This window comes from Crotalus tigris, unplaced genomic scaffold, assembly GCF_016545835.1.
Source record: "Crotalus tigris isolate CLP2741 ecotype Arizona unplaced genomic scaffold, ASM1654583v1 scf7180000023618.1514416, whole genome shotgun sequence".
NCBI classification, from domain to species: Eukaryota; Metazoa; Chordata; class Lepidosauria; order Squamata; family Viperidae; genus Crotalus; species Crotalus tigris.
In genome coordinates this window covers 831400-844585 of record NW_024100082.1, presented here as the reverse complement: position 1 = coordinate 844585, position 13186 = coordinate 831400, and the positions used below count along the sequence as shown (strand labels likewise).

General features: G+C 37.0%; 1 protein-coding gene across 1 annotated transcript in view; it reads right to left on the bottom strand.

Annotated features, from left to right (window-relative positions):
* CR1 (complement C3b/C4b receptor 1 (Knops blood group)) overlaps window positions 1–13186 on the bottom strand; it is a 94336-nt gene that overhangs the window by 75071 nt on the left and 6079 nt on the right. Inside the window, exon 3 of the mRNA XM_039320053.1 lies at window positions 5854–6045. Coding sequence (XP_039175987.1) covers window positions 5854–6045 — 192 coding nt within the window. The remainder of the gene's footprint in view (window positions 1–5853; window positions 6046–13186) is intronic.

Sequence of the window (13186 nt, the reverse complement as noted above, 5' to 3'; positions counted from 1 at the left end):
TCAATTGGGAGACAAACTCTGCAGTGAGTGGGGAGATCAAATAGATTTCTAATCAACCTAGCTGACAACTTTGTCATCCAAAAGGGGGAGGAGGGAACTAGACACAAAGCTGTACTGGACTTAATCCTTACAAATAGAAAAGTGATAGAGGGAATCAAAATTGCCGGAACCTTGGGTAAAAGTGACCATGTCATACTGGAATTTAATATAAGGCAAACACTAGCAACAGAAAACAATCCAACCAACATCCTAAACTTCAAAAGAGCCGACTTTAACAAACTCAGAGAGAACTTAGGAAAGATCCCATGGATAAAAATCCTAAAGGGGAAAATAACCCAAGAAGCATGGAAACCCTGAAAAATGCGATCACAAAAGCTCAGACCAGCACAATACCATTGAGAAAGAAAAACAAGAAATCCAAGAAGAAACTAGCATGGCTGCACAAAGATCTCTCTAACAAACTAAACGACAAAAAGGACAAATACAAAAAATGGAAAGAGGAGCACATAACCAAGGCCGATTATCAGCAGACAGCCAGAACATGCAAAGAAGAAGTCAGGAAAGCAATATCAGCAGACAGCCAGAACATGCAAAGAAGTCAGGAAAGCAAAGGCCCAGAATGAACAAAGACTCGCAGCAGAAATCAAGGACAACAAAAAAAGTTTCTTCCAACATATTAACAACAAGAAAAAAGTCAAGGAAACTGTAGGCCCACTAAAGAGAGAAGATGGCAAGGAAATTATAGGCAATAGGGAGAAAGCAGAGCTCCTCAACTCATACTTTGCATCAGTCTTCACAAAAAAAGAAATCATAGCCCAACAGACCCCAAAAAAAAAAAAACATTGCAAAAACATACTAGAAACAAAAATCAAAATAAGCAAGAAAATGGTAAGAGAACACTTATCCAACCTTGATGAATATAAATCACCAGGACCCGACAGATTACATCCCAGAGTTCTGAAAGAGCTGGCAGATGTTATCTCAGAACCATTGCACCACATCTTTCACAAATCCTGGAGCACCGGGGAAGTACCCGAGGATTACAGAAGGGCTGTTGTAGTCCCATCTTCAAGAAAGGAAAAAAATGAACCCAGGAAATTACAGACCAATCAGTTTAACATCAATACCTGGGAAGATCCTAGAAAAGATAATCAAAAAACAGATCTGCAAACAACTAGAGGCAAACAAAGTCATAACTAGCAGCCAGCACAGGTTTTTTAAAAACAGATCATGCCAAACCAATCTTATCTCATTCTTCGATAAAGTAACAAAACTAGTAAACCAGCAAAATGCAGTGGACATAGATTTCAGTAAGGCATTTGACAAAATGGACCACAACCTACTCCTTGGTAAGCTAGAAAAAGGTGGAATAGACGGCATCAACACCAGATGGATTGTAGTTGGCTGACAAACCATATTCAATGAGTAGTTCTCAATGGCACTACATCTACATGGAGAGACGTAAGCAGTGGGATACCACAAGGTTCCGTCTTAAGCCCAGTACTTTTCAACATCTTCATAAATGATTTAGACAAGGGAATAGAAGGGGAACTCATCAAATTTGCAGATGACATCAAACTGTCAGGAGTAGCCAACACCCCAGAAGACAAATTCAGGATCGAAAAAGATCTTGACAAACTTGAACAATGGGCCCTATCCAACAAAATGAGTTTCAATGTAGAAAAGCAAAGTCTTACATTTAGGCAGGAAAAACCAAAGGAACAAATACATATTGGGCGAGACCTGGCTTAAAAACAGTAACTGTGAGAGGGACCTTGGAGTCCTAGTGGACGATCACTTAACTATGAGCCAGCAGTGTGCAGCAGCAACCAAAAAAGCTAATACAATCCTGGGTTGTATAAACAGAGGCATAGAAGCAAGATCACATGAAGTATTAGTACCACTTTATAAAGCCCTAGTAAGACCCGAATACTGCAGCCAATTTTGGTCACTATATCACAAAAAAAATGTTAAGAGTTGGAATGAATTCAGAGAAGAGCAACTAAAATGATCAAAGGCCTGGAGACCAAAACATAAGAAGAATGGCTACGGAACTTGGGTTTGGCTAGTCTAAAGAAAAGAAGAAATAGGGGAGATATGATAGCAGTATTCCAGTACTGGCAGAGGGAGTCAGGTTGTTCACCAGAGCACCAGAGGGCAGAACAATAAACAATGGTTGGAAACTGATCAAAGAGAGAATCAACCTAGAATTAAGGAGAAACTTCTTGACAGTGAAGACAATCAATCAGTGGAACAACTTACCCCCAGAAATCGTGGGCGCTCCATCACTGGAGATTTTTAAGAAGAGACTGGACAATCACCTGTCTGAGATGGTATAGGTTCTCCTGCTTGAGCAGGGGGGTGGGGTGGACTAGAAGACCTCCAAGATCCCTTCCAGCTCTATTCTATTATAACATCTAGATTCTTGGGAAAAAAACTTGATGCAGATGAAGACCAATACCAGCAAAACAGCTGGCAGCTGTGATTTCCCATTGTTGTGTATAATAATAATAACAACAGGGAAATAGCTTTCAGTAATATTTTTAGTAAGTTTTGATTTTCTTTTTTATATAGTGTCACTTTTTCCTTTTCAAGAAAATAATTTATCACTATTTATAATTTTACTGTGCTGTCTGTTGCTTCCAGTATTTGTATTCTGCATAGAGTTTAATAATGACACGCAGGTTTTAAATTATAAATACAGTATACCAAGTATCTTCAATCACTTTCTGAATTATTGAAAAATAATTTATAATCTCTCATTTTTTCCCTCTGATTTTATTCCTTCACTCTTTGTTTTCTTTAATTTTTTTATCATGAAAAAAATGAGATAAGAATATGCAAGATAGCCAACTTTTTCAACAATCCAAGAACTAAGAAGTTCATTAAAAGGGGAATAATTAAATGTACCATCTAGCAAAGAAGATGAGCGAAGTATTAACATAGATTGGGTAGAGTTAAAATGGTATCAATCCTGGGAGTTGGAATTCTGGGAGTTGACGTCATGCATCTTAAAGTAATTGAGGTTGAGAAACACTACTCTAAAATAATGCATTAATATGACTGAAGCATCATCCTTATCTGGGGCAACTGTGGATTTCTTAGAAAGCAATGAGCCAGTTTGGTTTAGTAGTTAAGGCACTTGGCTAGAAAACGGAAGACCATGAATTCAAGCCCGACCTTGACTGGCCCAAAGCCACACAGCTAGCTTTCATGGCTGATGCTTCAGGCATATTAATGCATTCTTTTAGAGCAGTGTTTGTCAACCTCATTGCTCTCTCAGCCCAACCAACCTCACAGGGTTGTTGTGAAGAAAATAGGAGAAAAGTGTATTGGATACATTTGCTGCCTTGAGCTATTTATAAAAAATAATAAAGACAGGATACAAATAAATAAAAGACACACTGAATACACAGCAGCAAAAGAGAGTCAGAGTCAGACAAGAGTCAGACTTCTTTTCATAATCACCACTGGAAATAGCTTACAAATGGTTTTTCAGATATCAAGAATCTTCAGAATGTCACATTTAATCACACAGGGTGAGTTTTATGCAAGTTTAAGGACTTATAAATTTCTTATTTTGAAATAAAGCAAAAAGATATTAGAATGTTGATTTGGGGTAATTATAAATAGATTAAATGGGCTAGATGGATTTAAAGATTTTGAAATTAATTACAAGAATCCTTTCTGTGGGTTGTTTAGAATTCTATAAAAGATACAGTAAGATTTTGAAATTAATTATAAGAATCCTTCCCATGGGAAAGTGTTATTGATTAGAACAGTAGTGGCGAACCTATGGCACGCGTGCCAGAGGCGGCACTCAGGGCTCTCTCTGTGGGCACCCATGCTGTGCCCCAGAGATGGTGAGGGACTGGCCCCTGCCACCCTGGCCCCACCCACCCAGTCTGCCATGACCACTGTGGCCACGCCCACCCGGCACCCGGCGATAAATAAGTGGGTTTTGGGTTGCAGTTTGGGCACTCGGTCTCTAAAAGGTTCGCCATCACTGGATTAGAAAATCTATATGGGATCAGAAAGAACTAAAGTTCATAATTAACTGAAATAATTAAAGAATAAGAGATTTACTGATAAAGAAGGAGCAACATATTATACTTCGGAATAATTCAAGAATATTTGAAAACATTATGGGAGCAGCTTTGATGCTAAATATAATCATTTAAAGCCAAAAACTCTGGTGTCTGGAGATTGTCAGCATTTGGACAGGGGCCAGCAGGCTTCAACTGAACCCAAACAAAGCTGAGTGTCTTTGGATGTTGGAATTCCCTGGTTATGAGGACTTTCCTTCTTGGTCTGGATGGAGTTGCACCACTGCAACTATGTGCAACTTTTGGGTCTTTTTGGACTCACAACCCGTTTGAAGATCACGTGGCAGCGGTTGCAAGGAGCGCCTTAGCACTACCCATGTTGTGCACCAGTTATTCCTATTCCTGCACCAGCAGCCTTGCTGACTTTAGTCATCTCTCATATGGATTACTGCAACATGCTCTACCCGAGGCTTCCCTTGAAGAGTATTCAGAAACTTCAACTGAAGTAAAATGCAGCTACGTGTGCAGTTAAGTGCATTCCACAATCAGTGCAAGTTACAACCCTGCCCCACAACCCACAAGGGCTACCAGTCTGCTTCTGTGTCCAAATCAAGGTGCTGGTTATGAGCTATAAAGCCCTACACAGCATGGGACCACGTTACTTGAGCTCTTCTCAATCACATTTTCCTATTCCATCATATCTAGCAGGCTCTGGATCCTGTCAGCTAGGGAGCATCACCTAACAGGGCCAAGGAGAAAAGCTTTTTCTGCTATGGAACCCACCCAGTGCTGCCAGAGATCTTATTGGTCACAACCCTGCTAGCCTCTTGAAAGATTCTGAAGACATTATTTTGAAACAGGGAATGTGGCAGAACCAGTATAGTGGTTGTACCAAGTGGTATTGTTACACTGTCTATGAATTTTTATGATGCTTTTAATTTGCCGTTGTATTATATTGCATTGTTTTTGTTGTGTTTCATATTGTTGTATTTGTTTTATTTGTTTAACCACTCAAATCATATATATGAGCAGATATATTAATTGGAATAATAAAATAAATAAATACATAAAATATTGATCTCCATTCTGGCATTTAAATTACATACTGTATTAAGAGAAGATAATAATTGGCAAAAGGCTTAATTTGGACTATAAATGCCAATGTATAATAATAATTATAAAAAATTATAAATTAATATCAAACTGAAGTGTTTACATTTTGTAAGTGCCACTATGACTCTATGAGCAGAAAAGGTCTGAATTATTTCTACTTGAAGAAGAATATAATCAATCACCCTAGATCACACCTAGATTCCCCTTTTTCACTGTGGAAGCCATTATTCCAACCTGAATCATAGCCATCAACCCTCAAGTCACCTAGTGTCTACGTTTCTGACAGAAATAAAATAATAAATCTGAATAAATATTTCATAAAAGAAGGTCAAAAGTTAGCCAATATCTAACAGTATTCCATGAGATTAAAAACGTGCTATAACTACATGCCAGGTAGTTCATAGCCTATCTATAAGCAGTTCCTCAAAAAAGAAATAATTTAAACATAATACTAAAAATAAAGATGCCAATAAAGCTGCATATGATATCAACCAAACTAAAAATATAGTGTACCTATTAGTCTTTTAAGAGCCTCAGAAGTGTAATTCAGGAATTCAGCACCATTATAAACATTATTAATTAACTGCACACATCAGTTGGCCCATGTAGGATCATACCTTTGTAAAATCATTATCAAATGAATCAACAATTATTCAATGCAATTTTGAAGTTAATTGCAATGGAAGATCCTGACCTTTACAAAAGACAGGGATTGATGACCAGGTATAATTTGAAAGGCAAGTAATAGCAGGCCTTTTTGGATGACCAGGAATGTGCTCAGCGCTTCGATGGCAAATATGGTGCACAACTGATCCCACAGGATAAAAATGAAGAAATTCATCATCCACTACAGAAAATCTGGTCTCTCGTGGACTCTCACAGCCACCTGTGGACAAAAGCAGACAGAAGAAAGGCTTTTTTTAAAAAAAATTACTTGTTAAAATATGTGTCATGTATACAGTATTTATTATGTGTTGATAACTGATAGAAGAAAGGGCATACAAGTAACTAGCTGTTATATTTAACCGCTTCCTGGCAGTAATCTCACACCCAAGAAATGAGTCTACATTTCTTGCTTCATTCTGATTGTGACTGATCCACCCAAGTGATTTCATAGAATAACACTGGGACAGGAGAATGTGGCTGAAAGAATGAGGAAAACCAAATCACAATGCAGACACTGAAAGGAGGTAATAAAAAAACAATACAGAAAGATGTCTGAAACAGGAATAAAGGTTGTTCAGGATAAGGGTCTTTAATGTTTTATCAGGTTCATACCATGTGTTTGGAAACTATCAAACAGTATTTAGAACAGAATTCATAAATGTGGAAGATGAAAAATATACTGCCTTTTATGATCCTACTGAAATTCTTTTAGAGAAAAAAATCATTTTGTTCATATTTTGCTATTATTTGTATTTAATTGTTAAGCTTTTTTATATTTGGCTGTTATTGCACTTGTTAAATGACCACAATCCTTACTTTATACGTTACAGTCATTAAGTGAGTGTGGGTTATTAAGAAAAGCTTGGGGTATCTCAGTCATAAGAAAGGCTGTGGTCCCTTATACTTGAGACACCCATGCTTTTGCTTAATAACCTACAATGTCACTTAACATCTGTAACATGGAAGCAAGAATTGTGGTCATTTAGCAAGGTGATCATGAGGATGCCTTATTTAACAACCTCACAACTTATGACTATAATAGCAAGGCTTCATTATGGTTGTAAGCTGAGAACTACCTATACTTAAATTGTTCATTAAACTGGAGAGGTGGAAGGAAGAAACTGATATACCATATTTGATTACTTTTAGTATCACTGTATTTATTTCTTTTCATTTTTTTCTCCCACCGTTGTATTTTAGTGTTTCTGCAGATATCATATGGGTATATGCCTTTTTGCTTGCTTTGATATTAGCATTTCATCACAATCTTTTTTATAGAAAAGATTGTTAAAAAGATGGAGTTTCCACTTAGCATACATGTGTTAATTAAGTTTTAAAAATGAAATCAGAAATTGATCAATATATTTATTGAATTTATTTACCAAATTAATCTTCATAGACTTAAGCAGTTTATAGATGCTAAAATTGCAATAAAATTATATATTTAAATTTCAGTAACAACACTATAATGATTAATATCAAATTATAAAAAACATAGACATATAAGTGCCTAAAAGTTCAATCGCTTCACAAATGTTTTCTGGAAAAATCAAGATATATTACTTCTAGAAAATTATGGAGAAGATGGGCATAGACTGTTTTGGAAAGGCAGTCTCTTAAATAGCTAGGTTTTAGCCATATAAAACTTTAAAAGTAGCAACCAGATTTTTTTTCAACCATTTTATTTTACTTGAAAGATCAAAATACAAAAGAAAAAAATTAAATAGAGATAAAAATAAACTAAACAAAAATTTAAAAATTTAAAAATGTGAATTAAAAAGAAACAAAGGATAAAAATACGTATTATCCCCCTGACAAATCTATTGCAACAATAATAGTTCTGGCCCTTGCAAACCAGGTCCAAAATGTATAAGGTATTCACAATCCAATTGATCTGTCATACATTACATATATGAAAGGAGAAATAGTTAACATGTTAAACAACAGCAAAGTTTAAGTTCAAAGTACTCTGTTAACAGTCTGTTATTATAATTTCCTCTTAGAAAGTCTACAGCGGTTTCTTATTTACCACAAATCACCCCGATCAGTATCTCTGAATCCAGGGGCAAATACCCTCACTTCGTTCTTAATAGTGAAACTTTTCCTTAGGTTTTTAATTGGAAACTTTCCCAACAATTGCATCCCATTTCCAAAGTTCATAAGTCTCTGTTGTAAATATCTCTGCAACATCCATTGTTGAATTATTCTCCTTGACAACATAACATTCCTCTTGCCATGAAAGTCCAGTCCATCCTTTGTTATATCTATTATCTCAAAATTTCTTACATTCATGCTTCTTTCAATCTTTTCTGGCAGATGTATACCTTTCAAACAAACACTTCTTTCTTCTTTTTTCATAGATATTTTATTAGTTTTTAACTATAATACTCTCCAGTACCTGGTGTACAGGGTGTTGTCTTGGTTTATATTTTAACAAGACACATCTTTCGTGTCTGAATTTGCTCCGCTGGGAGATCCTGGAAAGGGTCGAAAATCTCCCTGTAGAGCAAGGACCCCCATTTGATCACGGGAGGGCAGTGGCCCTTCCATTTGATCCAGGGAAGCCCTCCAAATCCCAGGGGAATGACTGGTCACAAAGCTGCTGACAGCTGAAGCAAAAAGCACCACCAAGCAACTTTCAAGCAACATGGATGAAACTGGGTGAGACCTGATACTCTCTTTAAAATCCTAAGTTTTATTTCCTGAAAAAGCTGCCTAAAGCATTTTTCCTCCTGTGAGGAGAGAGGGAAGGGAACTTCTACCCCACCCTCTAAGACAGTGGTTCTCAACCTTTCTAATGCCGCGACCCCATAATACAGTTCCCCATGTTGTGGTGACCCCCAACCACTTATACATCACCAGGTGCCAGGGGCGTGGCCAAAGAAAAGGGGGAAAAAATGGCAGACAGCCTTGTTTGGCGACCTCCGTGAAATGGTCGTTCGACCCCAAATGGGGTCCCGACCCACAGGTTGAGAACCACTGCTCTAAGAAAAGCGCTGACTAACTACCCAGGGGAAACAGAGCAAACCATAAGATTAATTTTAAACTAATTGGATGTATTTTTTTAAAAAAACTTGGAGACTAAAAATGTTATTTTCTCTTATTGGAGACTTTTGTCTTTAAAAAAAAAGACTTGAAAAACCACCATATAAGTTTTGGACTTAAAAAGCTATAAAACAGCATTGGTGACATCTTGTGGTGAATTATGTTATTACAATTTGTTATTGCCTAAAACAGGGGTAGGCAACCTTGGCTCTTTTATGACTCGTGGACTTCAATTCCCAGAATTCCTGAGCCTAAAAGAAATCTGGCTTGAAGCCCAGACTTCAGATAAGACTTGTTTGGCCTTGACAGCTACTACCTTTGAAAAACCAGCTGCAAAGAAGGGATCTCTAGGCGGTTTATCTGTGTGGCAGACTGTTTTGGAAACTGCCTTCCTTGAACTATGAATCTAAACTTTTATTGACTCTCAGAGCTATGTTTATGGAACTACTTTCCTATTTCCCTGCATGAGAAGCATATATTATTACACGAGATGATGAAACACCTTGGATTATAAACTCTCACTTGATAAACAATTTCTATTATAAAGACCACCTATAAAAAGTGAAATAGATGTCCCATACCTAGCTACAAAAAACAAAAAAATATTTTTAACATTTCACTCTAAAGTCTTCAACTTAACATACTATCAAGAAAATATGGATGAAGATCAGGAAAAAATCCTTTCCATGTTGAAATCAATACACAAAACTACCGTAAATGCCGGCGTATAAGACGACTTCCGCGAGTGCTGAAATCGGCGCCAAAGACGGAGGTCGGCTTATACGCCGAGTCGTCTTATACGCTTGAAATACTGGTAGTTTCCGGCGTATAAGACGACGTTCTAGGAATGCGGCCCGGCTATAAAGATGGGGGTCGTCTTATACGCCGGGTCGCCTTGTACGCCGGCATTTACGGTATTCTTTCAGCTTGTAATAAAATAAGAAGCAACACAAAGGAACAATGTTCTAGCTTAAATGTACAAACCCAGATCTTGATTACAAGCAAACAATTAACAACGCAAAAAATAAAAAGAAAATTGGAATAACTAAATGCTAAGATAGAGGAGCCAACTGACCAACTGACCCAGCCAGCTGAAAAATCAGAAAATGGAGCGACAACATTGAAAATGGAAAAGACTTTTCACAAATTAAGAAATTAAGAAATCAGAACATATTTGAGGAAAAGGAAGAAGAACAGATTGAATGGAAGATAAAGCTATTAGGACAATTGTGGGAAATTGGAGTTTTTTTGGAAGAATAAGTTTCTAATGGACTTATTCTTCCAAAAAAAACCCAACCAAATGGTCTTTCTTATTCCAAATAATATATATAAAAACAGAGGGAGAACTGTTCGATGATTCAAAGGCATTGACATGGAAGAGTTAGCTGGCAAGGTAAAAAAGCCAGAGTAAGGCTGAAGAAAATAATGGCTTTGACTTATTAGAAGGGATATTATATTACCAATTAGATAGTTAAATATGGTGGAAAATAGATAACTTTTAGAAAATAGAGTAATATTATAATCAAATAGATAAGATGTGTAACCAGAATATTAGACTTTGGTAGGAAAAGGGAAAAAGGAAGAAGTTGAGATAAGGGAAACTTTTGGTCACCTAAACATAAAGTACTTGGAAATCATAAATAATAGTGTTATTTTGAATATTGATGGGAAATTAAAGCTTGAAAAAAAAGCAATAATAGGACATTGATTGTATACAAGGATTACGTGCAAACGCAATTAAGACATGTATAAGCTAAAAATTATTGATAATGGTTACAAAGATGTTTTTATTTAGTTGATAACAATAAGAATTGCTAGCCCAATATGAGAAACAGATATTAATGGAAAAAGAGAGGAAATATTTGATGCTGTAACGTGAGATTTATATTAAAGATTTATGTACACTATTGAATTATTGACTAACCCAGTATCACGTTGCTTTTTAAATATTCAATTGTAAAATGAGAAAATCAATAAAATATATATATAAAAAAAGAATATTGTGGGTGGGTGATTTCTTCCAATCCTTTGGCTTAAATGTTAAGTAAAGTAAGGGATGGAATCAAGCCTGGGGCATGCCATAAAATAATCTGAGGTCTGGATTTTTCCCCACTCAAAACATCTGTTCATGTAAAAATATAACCACTATAACATGGTGCCTCCAACTTTCAGTTTCACAACTCAATCTTCATGAACTTCTGAAGTCCAGCAAAAAGGCAAGGTGTTAGCCTGAAATTATTCTATCTTGCCCTGTCAAGGATCTTCCCTCAGAAAGAATAATTTGAAAAAACAATATATGTACATGTAGGGAAGGAACATTCTCAATTTATGTTTTCTGTAAGATAGCAGAGAAGCTTCATATAGGGAGGCCTATCTTGTAGTAATTTTTGAAGCTTATTAATGATTTGTAACTTCTGCAATCTTGTAATTATTGTTGAAACTATATGCAAAATCTTACATAAGTACTCCTTTCTCACTGAGTGCTTGTGCTTGCTTTGGCAAATTATCTTCTTATACCATTGTTCTACACAGAATAAACTTTTATAGTCTCTACTCGATGTGTGAATTGACTATTCATACATTGGCCAACTAGCCTGTTTCAGGGACAATAATGTAGCTAGCCTGATTTCCACAAAGAAATGCTATGACACAAAAGTGTAGGTTTTCTAGCTGTTGCTTCCTGTTTATCTAATCAGTCAGACTGTTATTAATTGGAAAGGGAGTCTTGTGGGTATCCAGGTGCCAAGCTACAAGGACTTTAGAGATCAAACCCAGCACCTTAAATTGGACCTAGAACCTGACTGCTAGTCAATGCAGGGTCTAAACATGCAGTGTTATGTGCTCCCAACTTTCAGGGCTTTAAAGTATGTGGGCCACTGCAATTTGGGTCAACTGCAGTTTTTTTAAAAGCAGTCCCAAGTAGAATGCATTACAGTAGACTAGTCAGGTGGAAATAAGTTCATGAGATTGGCTTGAATCATTGACTTCTATTAAATAGTTTCAAGATAATGATGACATTCAACTCTGAATATAAATTGCTTTTATACACTGATAAAATTATAGTTATTCTCAATAATCATGCAATAACAGAGCTTTTTAAAGTTCCATAACAAGAGTATTTATATTCTCATTATAGCTTTACCTGGAATGTTTAATTTATTACTGCAGGAATTCACTATATTTATAGATTATTTGTCATGCCTCCATCTGAGCCTGAATCGGAGGAAGAAATGGAGCTGCAACAGGACCCTATGGAGGCTCAGGGAGAGGTGTTTGTGGCTTCAGAGGACTGTGGGGAGGAGCAGGCTGAGGCAGGCCAGGGCCCTTCAAGTTTGGAACAGGGGAGACAGAGTTCAGGTGAGAAGCAAGGCCCATCCCCACCTGATCCTAGAGCTAGGAGAGTGGAGAAGAGGAGGGAACAACACAGGCAGGCTCACTTGCTCAGGAGGAGAGTGTCCCGCCCCACCCCACAAGGCACACCTGGGGATTGAGATATAAGGAGCTGCTGTGGGGTGGGGACTTTGTCGGGAACAAATGTTGAATCTTGGGAAAGTGTGTATTGTTGCTCTTGTTCTGTACCTTTGGAAAACCTGGACACCTTGACAACCGGACTGGCTGACTACATGGATTTCCTGAATTACGACCTCAGACTGCATTTTGACTTTTCTCTTTGCAAACTCTGCAGGCAAGCTGAGATTCAAGCGGACTCATTAAGTTGATGTATTGTTTGGTTTGGCCTTGAGGACATTCCTATAATAATCAGGCTATATTGAAACTGCCTTCAGCCAAAGTCGGCTGGAAGGTGAGTGTGTGAATTTGGGTTGGAGGCTTGCCAGCAAATGTGGGAGCATTTGAAGGAAATTTGCAACCATTAAAGAACTGTTTACATTGCCAGCTGTCTGCATTGCCTTTGTACTGTGCCCTGGGTCATCATATTATTCTAAAAAGGCAGGATTTGAATTTATACAAAAATAAAATACTTCAGTTTATACTTTGTTTACTTGATAAAAAAACATCCATGAAAGAGACTAAAACAAGATGGATTGAAAACATCAGCAAGTATTGAGGGCCCAATTGGCAAAAGAAAGCTCAGGACTGTATAGGATGGAAACACATGAAAGAGACCTTCATCCTGCAGTGGACAGATATGATGATGATGATGATGAAGATGATGATACTTTTCTTGAAAAGTATGTAGTATGTTCTATTATATATGTATAAATTTAGAGCAGAACAGAACAGAATAGAATAGAATAACAGAGTTGGAAGGGACCTTGGAGGTCTTCTAGTCCAACTCCCTGCTCAGGCAGGAAACC